We start from the raw sequence: 22012 nt of genomic DNA, 5'->3' as shown, positions 1-22012 counted from the left end.
TCTTTGTTTGCTGGTTACTACGCCCTTGCACAGCACTAAAGTCCAGCATTTTCACGTAGTAACACAGTCTTGAGTAGTGCGGTTGAAAGACACTTGTCCTGGGAGCACTGTACAAATATGGCGGCGCTATTGACACATGCTCAGGGTCCCTATGCGGCATCTAGTGTATGTATCTATGGTCACCACCATTTTGAAAAGTTTGCCCCCTCACATATAGCAATGTACCACAAACAAGACGTTAATATCACCAACCATTCCCATTTCATTAAGGTGTATCCATGTAAATGGCCCACCCTGTAGTTGCCGGTGGACTTAAATGGGTTAAACTTCAACACAACCCTAAAGCAAGACTTTATAATAAATCATTATCAATGGAATTAAGAATGTGCACAGTGATGAAAGAAACGTGACAACATTCAAAAGGCAGCATTCAAAATCTCCTTTTTAATTCGTATATGTACTCCATAAACATTATTACAAAACTCAGCAAGTTACCAATATTACATTTCACCATACAGGCTTGATCACAAATATTTAAAACCTTTGCAACAGATACAACATAAAATAATACAAGAAAAATTTACATGAAAATCTATAAAACAGCAAACAGTTCACAATTTTGTCTGTACTGTTTTTTTTTGCCTATATGTTTTTCACAGTAACACAACACTCTCACAACAAGATCATTTTCCTCTTACAAAACTTGCAACAAAATGTAGTTTCTTTCTTTTATTAATTTTTTGTTTTCGTAATTTTTTAGGTTTTTAAAACCAAAAGCTTGTCATTATACATCCTTTTCACTGCCTGCAGAGGCACAAAAAAGGTTTCTCTCTCTCTTCCACACACACATACACGCACACACTAATACTTCACAGCACTTTCTAAGAAAAATATACACATACAAAATATCTTACAAATTGGCACAGAGAAAAATATACAATATTTTTGTGACGTCGAGAGCTAAGAATCCCTCTGGTTATCAACTCTAGACGATATTTATAAAGCTCAGTAATTTCTCCAACGAAAAGGCAAAAGCAATTCCAATTAATGACAACGAATCGTGTTGTGAACACATCAAACAGAACCATATATTGTACATTCATAAAGAGAAGAGAAGGGTTTTCAATTCTAATATTCACTGATTCTTCAATTCTGGGAGAATACAATTACCCTCTTAGCACCAGTAGGAGGAGGCAGCTTAACAGTGGCACGCTGTAAAAAACTTGAAGTACATTCAGTCGAAAACAGGCAGAAATAAGAAAAGGCAGGCGAGATGGCCCGTGTGCAGTTTCCTCATCAGCATCATCTCGGTGCTAATTATGGCCGGTTATAGGCAGAAGGGGACGGAATGAACTCTTCCTAAGGTAAAAGCTATCTGTAAGGCATTACTTTACCTGAGATGTCCTCCTAGAGCAACTCTTGGTGTCTTCTAATAATCTACGTGCGCTAAATTAATCAGAATGCGCTTGACCTCCATGCTATAATTAAGATGACGTTTTGTAAAGATGACCTATTACTACTATAGTAATGATGCGACACCAATTTATTTAATTAAATAAAACATAACCTATTGGTAAACGATTGTTTATGGCAAATAGGTAAATAATAAAAAGGTCATCATTTATAGATGCTGAAACATCAAAAGCACCCCATTCAGAAAAAAAATATTACGTTCTCAGTGTCTGTTACAGTATTGTGTGACCCTGACAGATGCCATCCTCTATTATTCGTGTCCATTTTTCTTCATCTTCATTTCTCTTTTCAATTCAAAGCCCATGTAATGCTGAGGTACATTGAATGTGATATGAAAAGTAAAAATTGGTCAGAGTTTAGTTGTTTTGGTCGAGTGGTTGTACCACTGTCAGCTGCAGGTGCTCTTCAAGCGATAGGGTCCCCAAAGAAAGCAAAACAACAAACCAAAAAGAAAGGTCAGATCTTAAAAAAGAGAACAGCCAGCATTTATCAGGATAGTCATAGAGATTATAAATGTGCACAGGTTTTACATTTGGCACACAGGTAGAATTCATGTTTTCCTTCAAACAGTGCATTTTTGTACAATGATACTGAATAATAATAAATCTGTTAGCAGGGGCCTGTTTCAGTAAGGAGGTTCAACCAACTCAGAGTTTAAACTTGAACTCTGAGTTGACTTCAGGAGAGATTAAAAAGAGTTTTCGGTTTCAGAACAGTTTATCTAAGTTAGATCAATCAAGTCTGAGTTATTCATAGGCATTATCAAGCTACCATATTACCATCTAAAAAAAAAATAGCATTTTTTCTCCAGCTGAACTTGATGTGCTCATGCAAAGTTATAGCAAATTTAATTTATAGCATATATTTAAAAAAGCAACACCACTGCATCAACAAAACAGAGAGTTTTAAGTATTTAAAGTACATAAATATTGAAGTATAATAAAAAATAAGTAATTAAATAGACGTTTATAGACTTTTCACCTGAAAAGTGGGAAATTGGCCGAAATTTAGAAGTTGTTTCAGATGTAATTGCATTAATTTCAATAACTAGGCTACTGCATGCACGTGCACACATAGGACTCAACCTGAGCAGTGCACATGCCCTTTTTAGTCTTGGATAGAAAATGCTCTTCCAAAATGATCTGAAGTGTCCCCGTTTGTTCTAGTTTCTAAAACAAATTTGACCAATCAAGAATGCATAAAACCTTAGCTTAATGTTTTGTTGAAATGTTTAAGGATCCAATTTTCACACAAGTTGATCAGTTTAAGATAAATCTTCTGAAACTTAGTTTTTAAAAGTTTTAAAAGTGCACTTGTGTGTCAGATTTTTATTGATCAAGTGGTAGAGGTTGATATGACATTTAGAATGTAAGCAGTACTAAAAATATAGTTTTTAGAATGTGTAATAATCCCATTAATCTAGTACATGTCCCTGTCGAAGGACAGTGAATTTTAGCTAATTATTTAATTTTTGAAGTAATACCAAAGATGAAACTTGAAACTAGAGTATTGAATCTAATTTTAATTTTCCCAAAAAAGGACAAGCCATTCTCGTAACTTTGTTCTTTGTGTGACTGAAATATAGGCAATGAATGACTAAGGCTAAGGCGAAAAACATGCTTCGTCTTTAAAAAAGGGGAGGAGACCATCAGAAACTCAGAGTTTACAGAATAAACCCTGCTCCTGATCAGGTTAGGTAAACGGAGTAAGTTACCACCGTAACTGACTTTGAGTAAAAGTTACCTCTCTTTCTGAAACTGGCTTGAATTACCCTGCTTTCTCGAGTTTGACAAACCTGCCTTTTTGAAACGGAAATCCCAGAGTTTCTCTCATTTCAGGGTTAACATACTCTGAGTTTTCACTTAACCTCCTTTCTGAAACGGGCCCCTTGAGTATTGTTTCAGACAACCACTATTAATCATTATTAATATATAAATTAAAATAAAACAGAAGCATTTTGCGATTTCCATGGCACAGTCTCTTTTTAAGACAATCTAGAGTACAAATCCTGTAAAAAGCAGTAGTTAAGGGGAAATCATAAGTACATTCCAACAGTAAGAAAGTAACTGGAACAACGTTAATCTGATATGTCTTCATTACAAAATGGTCCCACTGTGTGCTGTCGATATTTAAGAATGTACCAGGCATCCTAGACAAGGTCATCTTGAGCATTTCACACTTAAAAACAAAAGTCAGGCAGTGAAGGGGTAAAAAGAAAGGAGAGGGCATCTGTTTCAGCATACATAATCAAAAGGGGGAGCTTGTTTCACACAAAGACATTTTTTAATAGCTACATGTTTGAAGAGAGAAATATAATTACATAAGGGCAGAAAGATCCACTGAAAACTGAAAAAAAAAAGACCAAAAAGAATTTGCACTTATCAAAGTTTCTTTTCTTCTTCAGACAAAAACTAATTAGCAACTGTGAGGGAAAAAGAAAACAGCAAAACAGAAACGCAGAATAAAAATGCAGCCATGGTAATTTCAAATCTCAATCAAGCCTTGCACAATCAATCAATAGGTAGTTTGCGAGTACAATAAGTTTCTCATGCAAGATATCAATATCCTCTTCGGGGGGCAAAAAAGAAGGTGGGGATTCTAAAGCATAACATAATTCCATGCATCTCTGGTCTTGAGTCAGTGTAGGTATGGTACGAAATGAAGAGGAATCGGGGAAAGTGAGGAACGTGCATCAGCAGCTAGATATAAAATATTACCTCAGTTTCTCAAAAGAAGCCATTAACGATATGTCCTTGTTTGGCTCTCGCTCAGGTCGCGTGCCCTTTAGATTTTCAATCCGAGGGAATTTCGCACTGGTTTTGTGACGGTACATCTTTTTATGTGCAGGCCCATTTATACCTGGAACGCCAAGGTTAGGCTTGTCAAACATGTTACAGCCCAAAGCCAGCTGAGGGAAAAAAGGTAAGGAGGCATTGAACTTTGCCTGATTTTTGACACTTTTCGTCCCACCTTTTCTGCCTTTTGTGCCCCCTGTACTCAAAGTGCCTTTCTTCTTCGGGTCAGATGAAGTTCCTGCAAGGATTTTCAGAGTCTTTAACTTGAGACTGTTAGCTTCTGAGGGCAGGCTTACGTTTGCTGCAGGGCCCCAAATTGGCTCAACAGAGGCCATCATGAATCTCTGTACTTCGGCCATCCCTGAGACGATATTTGACAAGATGTTGGATGGCTCTTCAAACTCTCTCTGGTCATCGTGGACTTGACTTGTGCTCTCTGAACAACCTATTCCTGTCCAGTCCTCAGAGCTACTGTCCTTAAGCAGATATGCAATGCCTTCGGTCTGGCTGTTACTGCCTTTCTCGTCCAATAAAGTCTTTAGCTTTTTAGACGTTCGTGAATTCTGACGTGGAATTTTTCCCTTGTCTGTCTTGGGAGCTTTGGGGGCTTTGGTTTTTTTGGTGCCCTGCCCTGCAGGTGGCTTGTTGCTATTTCTCCTCTTTGCCTTAGTCCCCTTAATTGCATTTACCATATCGCCATCAATGCTAGATAGATTTTCCTGCTTTGTCCCCAAGTTGTTTTCACCATTAAACACGTTCAATTGATACGTGTGACCTTCAACTGAATATCTAGCTAGATCTTGCTGCTTTATCATCTTGCATTTCCAGTCCATGTTTTCAGTGCATGACATCTTAACTCCATCTTGGAGGTCAGTGGCCTTCCCGACTATCTTAATCTCACGGCCCATAACTTGAGGGGATAAATTAGGTGTCTCCGGAGGAGAAAGTTCTGACAATGATGCGTGTCTGAATTTATCTGGTGTGAAGTTGGAGATATCTAGCAAGTCTGTAGACTCTCTCAGGGGTGTGATTGCATCAATACTCTGTTGAATTACAAGTTTGGGACTGTAGTGGGCCAGAAAGTCCTCATTCACATCATCCTCACCATCTTTTTCACAAGACTTAAGACTCAGAGAGCTGTAATTGCTGGAAGCAGCTGACAGCGAACCAACTGAGTCGAAACTGATGAGTCGGCCATTGTCGGTGTGGAGTGTGGCTCTTTGAAACTGTGGCTGCCCCTGACATGCCTGAAACTCAGCATCAGGAGGCAGTGGCTGCTCAGGCATGTAATTCTTTTCATAAAGCATTCTGTTGCTCTCTAGACTCAGCTGGCTGAATCCTGACACAGTCAGACTCTCAGACATAGGCAAAGCCATCTCTCCATTGAAGCTGTTAGGTTGAATCGCAGATTCAGCAACATCTGCAGTGGTAAACTTCTGGTTGGAATGAAGCTGGGCTTGCCACATCTGGGTAAGAGTCGGGCAATTCTGAGGAGACTGCTGGAGCTCTGATTCTGACGGTGGTGAAAGAACACAGCTTTGTGCTAGCTGAATTGAGGTGAATTGCTGCTTTTCCAAAGAGAGTTCCAATGAGTGCTGGGTCTGCTGGGGGAAAAACGGGATACCGGTGCTACCTGAAGAATCAGAGGCATCCAGCAGTGTTTGAAGGTAGCCTCCAGGAATAACCGAAACACTTGCAGCCACATTCTCCGATGATGACTCTTTGTTACAGGAGCAGGTGTTAGACACAAAAGCAAATTTTTCAGTGGCATTAGCTGTTTGACTTTCACACAAATGGGAAATGTGTGCAGCTGGGCTGACATTTTTATCTTCTGCACCTCCTACTGTGTCCATATTTTTCTGCAGCGAGCAAACTTCTGTCAGGTCTGTCATGCTTTCGTTATTCTCCACAAGGTCTCTTATTTTCTTGCTTCTAAGTCTGGCTTCACTTCTGAATTTATGTATTCTGAATATTTTATTCCCTATTCTCCTTTCCTCCCTCTCTTGTGATCTGCTCTTCCGGGCGGCAGTGTGTATGATGTCATTTGAGTCTAATGTGCTTGCACAGCTGGTGGCTATTGTTAATGGCATTCCCATGGAGGCAGTTTCATCTGTAGAAGAAACCTCCTGCCTGGGATCAGAGGCAAAGGGGCCCTGCATGTTGGGTGATTGCTCCACAGTTTGAATTCTCTGAATTCTGAGCCTGTTTGCTAGCTTATATTTCCTTTTGGGGGGACTGGATCTAAAGGCATGATGGTGAGAATTGTGTTTATCTCCTGCTGCCAGCTTAAGCTGTTCCTCTCTTTCTCTCTGCTTCTCCTGCCAGAAATCTTTCAGAGGTGAAAGCTTCTCATATTTGTTGATTGTATCCTCATTTAAGCTCACCGTCGTGTCGGATGAATCAATTCTGCCAAGCTTTACAGCCATGCATTTATCTCCTTTGAACCTATTAACGATAATGTATTTGATTATTACAGGTGGATCCTTGCGAGAATATTTGCGTCTCTTTTTAGGGCACCAGTCAAGATCCTCTTCTTGCTTTGGACCAATCGGTGGTTTCTCTCGCTTTTCAACGTTTCTTTCTCCATCAGTGGACTCAACATAATACAAGTAGTCGTCACTAAACCTAAATTTTCTTTTGGCCCGCAATCCGTAGTTCAGATGGTTAGAGCAGCTTGCGTTCTTTCGAGTGAACAAGTTTTTAGGTCTGTTGTCTTGGAAGGTGTCAAAAGAGCAAATGGTGGAGGAGCTTTCATCACTATACTCGCCTGAATCATCAGCCGAGTTGCTTGAATCGATGAAGTAGTTCATTTTAGGGCTGTAACTAGGCATCTGCTCTGCGGAGCATTCGTTTACATCCCCTTTGTTGTCATTCTGAAATCCAAGCTCCTCTGATTTAGGTGGTGCCTCATCCACAACTCGTTTCACTACACCGCTCTCTTTCTTTGTGCAGTTTACCAAGACACTTGGGAAAAAGTTAAACTGGGTTTCTTCTTGCAGAACATTGGTTTTCTCCCTAATGTTGTCCTGGAAGGACTCGTAGCGGATTTTTAACGAGCACACATCACTGCTCAGAGTGGAATCATCATCATCATCAAACATGTAATTGTCCACATCCTCCTCGGAGAAGAGATTTACAGATAGCTCATTCTTGGAGCAAAGATCCAGCAATTCCATTTTACTCTCGCTAATGAATGACTCAAAGTAGCCCCAGTCCTGATTTGGATTAGTAAGCAAGCCATCTTCACCAGTGCACTTGTCTAATAACAGGCTCTCATACAGGTTTTTAGAGGCTGGATCATCTAAGTCTATTTTCTCTGTGTCCTTCTTTTCCAGCAACTGGGTTTTAGTGACAGGAAAGCTCAAAAGCTGATCAGAGAGGAGCTGGTCTCCATAACTTCCTGTCTCACTTGTGCTCATGCATTGCATGTTAATATCAGAGATAGGGCAGGTGCTGTAGTCTCGGTTCATGTCAGTCATTTTGAGGTTGATACTGGCCTCTACATTAGACATGTCTTTAGTTTCAACGTAGCAGCCTGGACAGGTGCGACTCTGTTGAATTAAACAGTCCTGTGTGAGTCCAGTTATGTTTGCAGGTTCTATCATGGTGAAATAAATCTGAATGTGGTTTTCCTTGGAAAGGCCCCGGGGCTCAAGCCCTTGACAGTACAGGGAGTGAGGGATATTTTGTGGTTTGGGGACACATCAGTTGGGCGGTCCTCCAAAAGAAACTGTGTTGACAGTGGCCAAGGTAAGTGGTGCTTTAAGGCGAATTTAACGCTGTGGCAGTACAAATTGCCTCTCTTTGTGCTCACTGCAGCAGCTGTGGAGGATGTGTGTAAGGCAGCATCTGCAACATCATAAAGCTCTGTGGGCACATACCACTGTAGACAACTCTTCAGATCACGTGAACCTAGGTAAAGAAAAAAGAAAGTATAGGATTAATGCGAGAATATTTGAAAGACAACTGAACAATTTGAACTTCTATAATGTGAAAACAATAGTTATTACAAAATTGGGATGTTATATTAGTAGAAAAACGCGTTTGAGATTAAAGTTTAATTGTTTATTTGATGAATTGTACATAAAATAATATCAACAGGGGTTCCCATGGGTCATGGAAATTCTGAAATATTATGGAATTTTATAAGGTTTATACCAAACATTCAAAGTCAGGTTTATATATATATATATATAAATATATATATATATATATATATATATATATATATATATATATATATATATATATATATATATATATATATATATATAATAACAGATGATCAGAAGTCAGGTTTATATATATATATAATTACAGCCGGCTTCCTCCTTCTTGACTTGAATTATTTACCTTATACGTCACTTTTTTTATTTATTATTATTATTATTATTATTTTTTTTTTACAGTTTTTGTTCTTGGGCTCTTTAGTGAACACCTGAATGTGATTCTGCAAGCTGAATCAGGCCAACAAGCTCCAATGGACCATCACAGACTGTCAGCATGGTGTGTCCCAGCCTTAAGCCATTATTCGAAACAGTTAAGAATTGACTTTTATTTGCTTACATGGAGATATCGAAGATGCTCATTCTGTCATCTCAACTTAAACATCATTAAACTGAGCCCATCACAGAAATTAACAAGTATACTAGTTGATGTGGTTATTTGGCTTTGTTAGTGCATTTACAGCACTATTTACAGCAGTAGACCTGCACTGTCTTTCGTATGATCACTGTGTGATTTAAAGGGATTCCGATAGGGAGACCCACTCCAATTCACTGTTGTTTTTGCATTTTTTTATGCACCACTCCACTAAGGGTTTTGTACTGCAACCAAAAACATTTCAACAGATGATTTGTTTGACAGCATCTACTTTCTATGATGCCTGTAAACCACATTTACTAGTTCTAACTCTAGTGAATTGGGTGGTACAGTGGCTCAGTGGTTAGCACTGTCGTCTTACAGCAAGAAGGTCACTGGTTTGAGCCCCAGCTGGGTTAGTTGGCACATTTGTGTGGAGTTTGCAAGTTCTCCCTGTGTTTCCTCCTGGTGTTTCGGTTTCTCCCACAGTCCAAACAGTTATACAGGTGAATTAAATAAGCTAAATTGGCTGTAGTGTGTGTGTGCGAGTGTATGGGTGTTTCTCAGTAATGGATTGTGGCTGGATGGGCATTCGCTGCGTAAAGCATATGCTGAAAAAGTTGGCAGTTCATTCCACTGTGGCGACCCTTGATAAAAAAAGGGACTAAGCTGAAGGAAAAAGGAATGAATAAATGAATGAATGAACTCGTGACTCTAGTGAATGAGTTATTTCTCATTTCCAAGCTGTTTCCAAGTGGCCTGGAGCATTATGGGGGTGTATTTCATTTGATCTGTTGCTTCTGACAGCAGCAAATAGTTTTCTCTTACATTTGTATAGGGGGCAAACAAATTTATTCTCGCCTAAGCATCTGCTAAATGGGTAAATGTTAATGTACATTTTTTTTGTAAATCAGCCACCCTACAAAACAAACATCTGAAATCTGGAACTGCTGTTAATCAGATTTGTGAAATGTATCTTCTAGGATGTTCAATCAGTTGACAATTGACTGGATCACATAAATCCATGAGAAAGTACATGAGAGTATATGGGTTTTACCAGTGTTTTGGCAGGTGTCAATGTTCTTATGCACTTAACCTCTGCCAGGCTTGGAAGACATCAACTGCCTTGTTGAAGCAACAGAACTGGGGTGAACTTGCAAAGGAGAAGAGGGGGAATGTGCCCAAATGGGATTCCTGTTTTCCAAAGGTTCAGCTCTTAGGTGATTTATTATCTGCACATGTGGCCTTGAGCTACACACAACTCTCAATAACTACATTACTGTAAGAGAAGCACAGATGGTGAAATTGAATCATGAATATAATTATACGCCAGATTTGCTTTTCAAATATGAAAACCACAGATCTTGGACCTTTTTTTTGAAAAACAAAACAGGTAATTTCTAGTGAAAATGTCATTTTTCTATACTAAGAAGATCCACCATAACATTTAATATTGACAAAATTTTAATTTTGGGGTTAACAACTATTTTTAACATCTGATTTGATCTGGTAGAATGTCATGTTTGCTCTTATTTTATTCTCTGCTTTACAGAATATTCAGCAGTTAGAGTGCACAGGTTTCATCAGTCCACTGGGACAAAAATCATACTATATGCTACAATAAGCTATTCCAACACTTTAATGAAGATATTTGAGTGTTTTGTGTGCAAGTAAGCAAGATGTATTGAAGGACAGTGTATTGCTTTGTTTTAACGGCTATGATTGCAAACTAATCAATAATCAATAATCCGCGTTACAGACTATAGTCTCGCATTTCTTCAGCACAAAGATAATTAAGATGGTTTATTTATGCTTACTGAAGTACAAATATGTTTATTTGAAACGGACAATTTATATTTATTAACTTCACATGTATGTTTATTTTCAAAGTGTAGTATTTTAAGTGTTACCCAGTTTGTACAAGGGCTACCAGCAGCTGTGAGATTTCAGTGTTATTTTTTTTTATACAATACACTAGGAACTACTGTACATTTCTTGCCATTTAAGTAAAACAAAATGAGCATTGCAATAAATATTTTTTGTTGTTTTCTCCCTGACTAATTACTGTTCCTATTGCCTATAAAATAAAAAATAAAAAACGCGTGTCAAGCCATGAGAAGCGAACTGAACCGAACCGAACCGAACCGAAAACTGTGTTAAAAAACCGAGGTATGTATTGAACCTTGGGCTAACTGTATTGTTGCATCCCTAAGAGAATGTTATAGATTTTACCTCTACAAATATATCACCTATAATTTGTATAGGTGTCCATTTGGCTGTATATGAACACACACATAAGGTTGAAAAAATGTAAACAGTGATTTTTGCACTTTTTTGACAAATTATTGACTATTATGACATTTTATATATAGTACGTGGAATCCAATTCTAATTTGCATATGTTTTCATATATCATGCCATATATCAGCTTTCTATACGGGGACATTATAGGAAAAAATACAGTAAACTGACATTATGATGGAATGAATACCAGAATTGTCTGTACCGTTCCCTCTACACTTATGTATAGAGCATAATGAAACCTTTATCGTATATTTTAAACAACAATATTTAATGATTGTTGTTTATTGAAACGATGTGCATCTAGTGTGCTAGTGATCTTAAGTAATGTTCCTGTAGTATTTGTATGATAAAAGGATTATGTGAACCAATGATCCTGCAAATGCAAGACATCTTTAAGGAAATGAACGCAGCATGCAGAGTTTTGAACACTGGAGAGCCTGCGTTAAAAGTAGTGAGTGTTTGGAGTTTTGCTTCTAGAGTTTTGAAAATTGACATCGGGGTTCTGAAATGTGTGGCAAAACAATTGAAAAAAACTGTAATATACATACAGTACAATAGTTCTTTCTGTCTGTCTACACTATTCCTGTAAAAAACAGCACTCGTACAGCCTCCTTACCCTTGTGTATTACTCCGCCCACATAGAGTGACACTAGATGAATAAATTCACTACAGTTTTACAACTGTTGCAGCTGTTGGACCACATAATGTATTTTGAGGCTTTTTCAAGCGAGAATGTAATTGTTTAGATTGTTTTGTTATTTATGAGGACAGTGCCTATTTTAAATATTTATAATTTCGGAGATACAGCGAATCGGCATCATCAGTCTGTCATACTGAGCAGAGTAAAGACAGTTGACATTGTCCATCCACAAGATGGCGACAGAGACTGCATAATACACATAATACTACTGCTGATCAAATCATTATTAAACAGGTAAGTGACATTCTAAAGTGCGTCGCAAACTAGATGCACCACTCAGCGCCGCGACATGCCGTGCACATGACAGTTGAAAAAATCACACACCAGACGTACACATTCGCATGTTATTTAAAATAAAACTATTCAGATGGCGCCCTGTGGTGCTGCAGAAATATGAACAGTGTCCTGAGTTGTGGCTGGGCGCCGCAGACAGCCGCCGACTTGCGGTGCCGGTGTGTGACCTCTGATAGAAACCTATATTTAGAATTCTGAAATGCATGGCACGATGCGGTGCGTCGCCGAGTAGCTCTTTTGGTACGGACAATTTAGCCTACTCAATTCACCTGTACCGCATGTCTTTGGACTGTGAGGGAAACCAGAGCACCCGGAGGAAACCCTTGCGAATGCAGAGAGTTTGCTTATTATAATGTTATTATTATATTATTATTATTATTGTTATTATTATACACAACATCTTTTATTTGGCCCAAGCAACAATCATTTTTGGTAATTCCTGCAGCACGAGGACTTTATGGTTGTTTATGGGTGTCAAAAGTGGCGGATCAGTTCTGGGAAATATCTGACTGCGTGTCACAGCATCCCAAAGGACTAAAGCGCTAACTAGAGAAATCTCAACTGTGCTGAGTGATAGCGCTTCTTACTGAACAGCGCATCAATGACATAAGCGTGCCCAGGCCCGATTGTAATGTGAATTGGGGCTGTCGGGGGAGATGGGAGGATGGACAAGCGTGCTTTGGCCCGGTTCGAAGCAACTGTACACAGTGTGAGTACGCCCTGAGAGAAACGACACATGCCTTTGTCAGCAAAAGCTGCTATATCCTGGGAACCAATCAGAAGGCGCGAATAGATTAATATGTTTTCAATGTAGCAGCACGCTGATACACTGGCTTTTTTTAGGAGATTTTTATTCCGCTTCCGATTAAGATTTTAAAAGACAGAGTTTGATGAACTGGATGAGCCTGTCCAACTGTCAGTGAATGGCAAATGGAAACATCCCTTAGCTCAAAACTGTGCATTATAAGTAAAAGAAAACACACTGTACAGTCGAAAGTGTAACATGCATTCATAACTTTTTTTTTTTTTTTTGCGCAGTGACGCTACTTTGAATAAGTCAAATTAATACATAAAACGGCAATTCCGTTTCACGAAAGACTAATATACTGTTCTTTTATCCTACATCGATGCTTTGAGGATAAACAAGAGATGAAAAAAAGACCTAGACCTTGAATATGGTGTAAACGTATACATTTTCATATGCATTTGTTTATATGGCAAAACATGTCTTTTTCACCAAAGAAGATCCATACTGACCCCAAAGACAGATAATGATAAGATCAGGGCCTGGTGTGTGGACTTTGGGGGTTTTACGGTGTGGTCACATGTTGATTGGTCAGTTTGAATGTCTCAGTATTTGGGCTTTGGTCACATCGTCAAGAAAGATACAAAACAGCTGTTAAACTTTGTCTCTTTTCCTTCTCTGTGCTTTCCTGAGCTCTGCTCCTCTCCTTCTCTGGAGGTTATCTTCTCTAACTCTACTGCTCCCAAGCTTGCTCTTTGTCTCTCTCTTTCTGGTAACTTTATTTTTACATTTAAGCTGGGTATTATCATACGTTTTTATCATTTCATATTTTAGCATTTTAGACAGTTATTATTAGTAATCAATTCAGTTGTAACCATGGAGAATTATTATCATTAAATCATTTCATTATCAAGTATTAGTGAATTATTTTTGATTTAACATCAACACTTAATTGCTCCATATTGCAATATAATACAAACACTTAATATCAAAACTCTCTCACATTTTTAGCTATTAATCTTGCCCTTATTTCCGTTTTTGGTATAAGACTGCAGAAGAATGGTTTGACTAGAAATGTACAGTTTTCTATCAGGCTCCAATAATTAGGTTCAGAAGTTTCATTTTATAGATTATGAAAAGGTTATAAGCTGGTAAAAATGTCACTTTAGACAATTCTTTGGTTTTTAACAAGGTAGATTTTCTTTTGCGTCAAAATCAGCTAAATCCACCTATTGGGACAAAACATTGTAATTAGTTGAAAATCACTAAAGATGCAATTAGCAATTATTTACCAAGCATAAAACACATTAAACAAACCACCTACTGTAAAATTAACAATACATAAATCTGTCAAGTAAGTGGCGGTTCATTTCACTGTGGTAAACCCTGATAAACTAGGAACTAAGCAGGAGGAAAATGAATGAAATCTGTCAAGTAAGTGCATTAAACAATAACATTAACATTGACATTAATTAAAACTTAACAGTCTGTTGTCATTTCTGACATTTGGGATTTAAATTTAATGTTGGTAGAACAATGTAAACAAAAATTGCAAACATTCTAAACTAAGTTTGTTAGATTCAGTTAATGTAATGTAAAAACATTTTGAAACATCAATATCTGTGCATTGTCCATGAATTTAAAAAGCTTATCAGCCATATAGGTAATATAAATTCATATAAATAACGTATAGTTTTATACATTATATTTATCTTTCAAAAAAATAGCTTACATCTGCAAATAAAACACAAGATAGGCCTACTAGGCAAAAAGGGGATGTCTTTCAGACACTTTTAAAAGTTGTCATTCATTCATCCTCACCATTATAAGAATGGGTTTTAACCACAGTGGCTTGAACTGTAGTTCTGCCGAGTGACTAAAAAGTAAGCAGCATGATGGTAGAAAATGCTCATTTACAAGGTCTGATGGTTTTAGACCTTTAGGTTCTTCATTTGTTTAAAGTTATAATGTATAAAATATAGTTTTGTTAGTGTTGTTTGGTTTAAAAAATATATAAAATTTGTATTCTGAAAAAAAATTTATACATGTATATTTTTGTTTGTATATGATGCAAATTAAAGTTCTTCAAACAAAAATCAAAGTCTCCAAAAATAAATAAAATCATAAAAAAATATGGACAGGAATGATGTTGGACACATTAAACCACAGATACAAGAAGTTTGTATATTATTTTATGTAAATAACAAACTAAAGCCCAATATGCTACTTTCACACAGTCAATGCCAAAATGAAGCTGTGTTCCTAAGATTTCATTGTGCAGCTGCCTGAAAACAGCTCTTATCACCTTATGGGCACTCAAACACCTGAAGTCTGGAAAATATAATCATAGGACATCCATCAGCTTACAGACTTGTGTCTAGTCCTTAATGGTCTCTGGCATTTGTGAATAGAGGCGAAGGATCAATTTATCTCCGCCGGATGTTGGTAATGAGAGTAAAAGAAACGCTGGATGATTTATTAGTTCTCTGTGCAAATCAAAGCTCAGTGAAGATGTTTTTTTTCAGTCCATGCGAGTGGGTCTTCTTTCTGTACTTATCTCTGTGATTGTGACAGCGTGGCCGGTTTAGCTCTGGGCCACAGCTCCCTGAGCTGGAACTGAGAGGAGTGAGGTTATGATAAACTCAAACTTACCCTGCTGCTGACAGGTCCTGAGTCACAACATCATACACCAGAAACCTGCTCTGAGAACTAGTGAATAAGAAAACCACTGATCCAAGACTGCAGATTAATACAGCAAGGTTAAATCTCAGGGTGTATATAAAAAAAACAATACAACTGTGTGTGTGTCTGTTTTTGTGTGCATGCTTATAAATATTGAGGGGTTGGACAGTGAAACTGTAAAACTGATCAATTTAGTGTAGTATTAGTAGTAGTGTAGTAAATTTGACATGCCTGCTGGCCAATCTTAACTAATTGCACATCCCACCAGAAAAGCTGAGGTCACATTGAACCTTGCTCCCCATAGACTTCCATTCATATGCACGCAAATCCGTCTGACCGGAAACGAAAGCTTGTGCGACAAGTTTTGCAGTGCACTGTGTTGCAAAGTTAAAGCTTGGTGACTCTGACCTGCGAAGATGCATGACTCGACTGCGTGAGACCAATCAAGGATCAAAACATGACCTCTCTGGACAAAATTTTAAATATTGACCAATAGCTCGCTTTTTTAAATGTCTAATCATCTTGTTTATCCTGCCCCTTTTCGCAGCGCCATACTACAGAATTCCACAAGCTCAAACTCTAGTGTGACCACAGCTTGAGAGTGTTGAGTGTGAATGTTTATTTGGCAGAATAATAGCACAGTTTTGCTTAAAATATTGCAATCCACTAAACATTTTGGATGACATATCAACGGTATCCGGGGTAATGTCAGCATACCACCAAGAACAACAAACTACATCCAACAAAAATAACTGTGGACACAAGATGAAGCTGTCTGAAGCGACTATGTATAAAAAAACACATCAACTCTCCAGTTTCCAACAAATCTGCTTGTCGGGAGCTCCACAGGGTCAATATACTGTCCCAGGCTGCTAAAGCTAAACCTTTGGTCACTTGAGCCAATGTCAATCGCCAATTTCAATGGTGCCAGCAGCAAAAATCTTGAGCTGTGGACAATGTGAAACATGTATTGTTCTCTAATGAGTCCATCTTTACTGTCTTTCTCACACAAGAGAGAGTTATGGTGTGGAGAAGCCCCAAGAAAGCGTACCAACGAGACCTTTGCATGCCAAGTATGAAGCATGGGAATGGATCAGCGATTGTTTGTACTGCAATACAATGGCATTCTATAGGCTCAATACTTGTGCTAAATGGGCCAATGACATTGTATTCTGAAGGCGGTACTGTGTGACAAGATGATGATACACCAATACACACAGCAAGAGTGGTGACAGAGTAGTTTGATGGATATGAAAGTGAATTTGAACATCTCCCATGGCCTGCACAGTCACTAGATCTAAATATTATTGAGTCACTTAGGGGTGTTTTAGAGGAGAGAGAAAAGAAAACGTAGCTCTCACTTAGAGCTCACGTAGATCTCTAGTTTTGATAGTTTATTATTCCTAAAATTTATTTTTAACGTACCTAAAGTGAATACCTGCAGACGTCAGTTGTCATCGATTAGCTCCACTGTTAAAAATGTATGGCCTGTTTCCACTGACTGGTACAGTATTGTACGGTACGGGTCCCCTTTATGAGTCTTGCATTTCTACTGCCTAAAGGGTACCAAGGGTACAGCTGAACAGGTCGTTCACATATCATATGAGAAGCTCTTCTCACAAAACAGATGCTTTATACACATAAATACTTGTGTATAAATGTTAATTACTAACCTATGAACATGATTTGATTATAACTGCAGATCAATGATGTAAAATAGCCTATTGTAACATTTGCGATTACAGTATATAAAATAAATAAATACAACAAACAGTATATGAACACATACAGACCCTTACAGTCTCCGATATGCTACCAATTACAGGAAAACTACACACAGCATACATTTAGTCCTTATTTGGGTTCAAAAACAACACGCAACATAGCCCACAGTCAGTGCAAACCTTTCATCTGTGTCTGTAATCTTCACCAGCACATATAACCTCTGTTAAAAAGTACTTTCGTCATTCCATCATCTGTCAGTTTGTTCATCTTTTAGTTTGCTGAAAGAATCATTTGCTCCTTTATTTTTTCCAGCTTTTATTTAGTTTTTTCGTGCTTCACCCTGGGGTTTGTTTATGAAAGGATCGGATGTCAGAAGCACTTCAATAATCATGCACATGTAATTATCAGCAGCTCAAGAAGTTCGTTATTTCAAATATCGACGCAGTCGTGAGCTCCTTGGAGAAAGGGAAACCGCTCGCACTTTGTTCTTGGCATTGTAGCTGTTCATCAAGACATCGACAAGGTTTGTCTGACCTCGGGTCAAACATGGCTCGTTATAATATGCAAATAGTAGTATGATGTGGTATCTTGGCTGTGTATTTCAAAATGGCGGTTCCTTTGTTTACATTCTTCTGCTTGTGTATGTGCGAGTGATGCTTCTCTGTAAACCAACAACGTTCAGCTGTGCGTCTAGCTTCACCTTTTGTGATCCTTTTGTCTTTGCAAAGGATGTCCAAAAAGTAGTATGGTACAATTTGCTTTTAGGTACCTTTTGACAGTGGAAACGGCCATAAAGTGTACCGAACTGGTTTCATTGGAAACGGGCCATTAATGGTATGTTAGTGGCAGCTTTTTCAGTATCGTACAGTTTATGTAGTCTCATAACAATAGTTCACGTCAATGTGTCTGCAGTCTGTGTGATGCATTTAGTGATGGATTGAGTTTGCTTTTCAGTTGTTTTTTGTTGATGCTGCTGCAGTCATTCAGTGTTCCCCTTCGGGGGGGACTTCAGCACTATAAGTGGATTTGATTGTAAAATCCACGCATTGGGAGGATTCGGATCAGAAGCCGCTTGTCTGGAGAGTATTGAACGGGCCAATGAATGAAATTAATTGGCAGCGTAAGCTTGCGCAGGTGTGCGACATCTGCAATTATCTCAGCATATAAGCACACCTGAAGCCAGCAGACGCCATCCTTTTCGCTTCAGATCCTTTCTGAGTGAGTCGATGAGGGTTCCTCTTGCTGATCAGCACTTCAGAGCGAACGAGTGTGTCTCCCGGTCCAGAGTGGGTCTTCGCGGTGGCAGACGGTCGAGCTGGGTTACTCCCTTGCCTGCGGTTCTTTGGGTCCGGTCCTCCAGAGCGGTGCGTATAGTTGCAAACTTTCCTAAAAGAGCAACACAGTCGTGCAGCACGTCCTTTTCAGGATGGCGCTCCGACTGTGCGTTTCTGGATGCGGGGGTTTCCTGGCTCCGGATGATGGACACGATCACTGCATTGCATGTTTGGGGGTCCAGCATGTTAATGCGGTGCTCGCGGGCGGTTCATGTCGTCATTGCGATGCCATGACCGTTGCACAGCTAAGATCGCGGCTAACTTTCGCAAGAGAGCGAGCCACCCCAGTTGCCTCCTGTTCTAAAAAAGCAGCGGGCGCTCGGGCAGATCTGAGGGTTTCAGCGGGAGATAATCCGCCGCCCACGGGCTCGCGGACCTCTCGCTCCTCACGGCGCTCCATCCAAGCTTCGGGTAGTGAGAGTGATCCGTCTAACCAGATGGTAGCTCTCAGACTCGCTGACACCGGAGATCAGATGTCCTCCGCGGCATCGGAGGGTGGGCTTTCACTGTCCGACGAAGATCCGGACCCGCTCGCCCCCTCCGGGCAGGTGAGCGCTGTCAAATCGGATCCTTAAGCGGACATGTTAGCCGTGCTTTCCCGGGCTGCTTCGGCCGTGGGGTTGGAGATGGTTTATCCCCCAGCTCCGCGGCCGGACCGACTAGATGGGTGCTACGTAGAGGACCAGAAGGCGAAGCCTTCGAAGCCTTTCGTCCCCTTCTTCCCGGAAGTGCACAGTAGGCTCACGCAGTCTTGGAGGGCACCTTTCTCTGCCCGTGCTGCGTGTGCCTCCGCCCTCACCGCCCTTGACGGCGGAGCTGCCAGGGGGTATGAGGCGATCCCGTCAGTGGAGCGCGCTATCGCGGTCAATCTTTGTCCGCGCGGCGCCTCTACGTGGCGGGGTTTGCCCCGCCTCCCGTCCAAAGCCTGTAGGTTGTCTGCCTCCCTCGGAGCCAGAGCTTATAAGGCTGCGGGCCAGGCTGCTTCTGCTTTGCACGCGATGGCCACCTACCAGCGCTACCAAGCGCAGGCGCTGGCCGAGCTGCACGAGGGCGGGTCCAACCCAAGCTTATTACATGAGCTGCGCACCGCGACCGACTATGCTCTTCGGACTACTAAGTCCGCCGCGTGTGCGCTGGGGAGGACGATGTCCACACTTGTGGTTCAGGAACGCCACCTCTGGCTAAACCTGGCCGATATGCGCGACGTTGACAAAGTTCGCTTTCTTGACTCGCCCATATCCCAGGCTGGCCTGTTCGGCGACACCGTCGGTGAATTCACCCAGGAATTCAAGGCGGTGAAAGAGCAGTCGGATGCGATGGGCAATGTCATCTATCGGCATGGCCGTAAGCCCGCTCCGCCCGCCGAGCCATCCACCTCCGCTGTTCCTCGCCGAGGGCGCCCGCCAAAGAGTGCTGCCCCGCCCCCGCCTGCGCCTCCGGCCAAGCGGGCGCGGCGTTCACCTCGAAAGCAGGCAGCCCCTCCTGCCCAGGGCGCCGTTAAGTCCGGTAAACGGACCGCGAAGCGTCCCTGAGACAGGCCATCCGGAGAAGAGGAAACTTGCTCTTTTCCCGCTGGAGGGCGGGGCCCCGATAACAACGGTACTTTTCAGTGCCACCAAAACATCAGTAAAAGAGCACTTTTTCCCTTCCCCGGATGTGACTGCACGAGTTCTGCCAGTCCGGGACGCGCTCTACGTGCTTTGCCAGTGGATCACGAGCGCTGGGGGGACGGTCTCCCTTCCCTCAGCCCTCCAGCCCCCTCTCCGGAGTCAGGGTGCGGAGCCAGAGCGAATTGCTCTCCTCCAGCTCTTCCGCGGGACCCTCGTGCTTCCCGGATCAGCACACCCACTCCGTGCTGCCCCACCGCTGGTACGTCAGCGATTGTAGCGATGACTCCATTAGCGAGGGCTCTGCCTGCCTGGTTAGCGCGGGCCAGCCCCTCGCGGTGGCTCATACGCACAATCAGACTCGGTTACGCGATTCAGTTCGCGAAACGGCCCCCCAAGTTTACGGGCGTGTATTTCTCCAGGGTCAACCTCCTGTCGCCCCTGTCTTGCGAGAGGAGATTGCTGCCCTCCTGGCGAAGGGTGCAATCTAGCCGGTTCCTCCAGCCGAGATGGAGAGTGGGTTTTACAGCCCATACTTCATCGTACCCAAAAAGAGCGGTGGGTCACGGCCAATCCTAGATCTGCGCGTTTTGAACCGCTGTCTGCACAGGCTGCCGTTCAGAATGCTCACGCAGAGGCGCATTCTCCAATGCGTTCGTCCTCGGGATTGGTTTGCAGCCATAGACCTGAAGGACGTGTATTTCCATGTCTCCATTCTTCCACGCCACCGCCAATTTCTGCGGTTTGCGTTCGAGGGTCGAGCGTGGCAGTACAAGGTCCTCCCCTTCGGGCTCTCTCTGTCTCCGCGGGTCTTCACCAAACTCGCGGAGGGTGCCCTAGAGCCCCTTCGGCTCGCGGGCATTAGCATACTCAATTATCTCGACGACTGGCTGATTTTAGCCCACTCGCGGGAGCAATTGATTATGCACAGGGACAAGGTGCTTCGGCATCTCCGCCTACTGGGGCTTCAGGTCAAGCGAGAAAAGAGCAAACTCGCCCCCGTGCAGAGGATTTCTTTTCTCGGGATGGAGCTGGACTCGATCACCATGGTAGCGCACCTCTCCGAGGAACGCGCTCGCCTGTTGCTGAACTGTCTGAGGGAGCTCGACAGCAAACTAGTGGTCCCACTGAAGTTCTTTCAGAGGCTCCTGGGGCATATGGCATCCGCAGCCGCCGTCACGCCGCTCGGGTTGCTCCATATGAGACCACTTCAGCACTGGCTTCACGATCGGGTCCCCAGACGCGCATGGCACGCGGGCACACACCGGGTCTCGGTTACTGCACTGTGTCGCCGCGCCCTCAGCCCTTGGAACGACCCCTCGTTCCTACAGGCCGGTGTGCCTCTAGGACAGGCGTCCAGCCATGTTGTTGTTTCAACAGACGCTTCCAACACGGGTTGGGGGGCCGTGTGTCGTGGGCATGCGGCTGCGGGCCTCTGGAAGGGTGCCCAGCTGCATTGGCATATCAATCGCCTAGAGCTGTTGGCAGTGTTCCTCGCTCTCCACTGCTTTTTACCGGTGCTGGAGCGGCAACACGTGCTGGTCAGGACGGACAGTATGGCGGCGGCGGCGGCGTATATCAACCGCATGGGGGGTATGCGCTCTCGCCGCATGTCTCAGCTCGCCCGCCGTCTGCTCCTCTGGAGTCACCCGCGGCTGAAATCGCTGCGCGCCATTCACGTCCCAGGCACGCTCAATCGTGCAGCCGATGCGCTCTCACGACAGCTGTTACGCCCTGGAGAATGGAGACTCCACACCGAGTCTGTTCAGCTG

At 41.9% G+C, this 22012-nt stretch overlaps 1 protein-coding gene across 4 annotated transcripts in view; it reads right to left on the bottom strand.

The window, feature by feature from the left end:
* Window positions 1–424: 424 nt before the first annotated feature.
* Window positions 425–22012, bottom strand: part of nexmifb (neurite extension and migration factor b) — a 145528-nt gene continuing 123940 nt past the window's right edge. For 2 of the 4 annotated variants that reach the window (XM_073922551.1, XM_073922552.1), the window contains exons 3-5: window positions 4444–8180; window positions 4191–4332; window positions 425–1876 (exon numbers count right to left, since the gene is read on the bottom strand). In XM_073922551.1, coding sequence (XP_073778652.1) covers window positions 1762–1876; window positions 4191–4332; window positions 4444–7873 — 3687 coding nt within the window. In that variant the 5' untranslated portion in view covers window positions 7874–8180 and the 3' untranslated portion in view covers window positions 425–1761. Of the gene's footprint in view, window positions 1877–4190; window positions 8181–22012 lie in introns of all 4 variants that reach the window. The other 2 variants (XM_073922549.1, XM_073922550.1) reach the window with 1 other exon arrangement.

Source organism: Danio rerio, chromosome 14 (genome assembly GCF_049306965.1).
Source record: "Danio rerio strain Tuebingen ecotype United States chromosome 14, GRCz12tu, whole genome shotgun sequence".
Classification (NCBI taxonomy): domain Eukaryota; kingdom Metazoa; phylum Chordata; class Actinopteri; order Cypriniformes; family Danionidae; genus Danio; species Danio rerio.
This window is presented reverse-complemented; position numbering and strand designations above follow the sequence as displayed.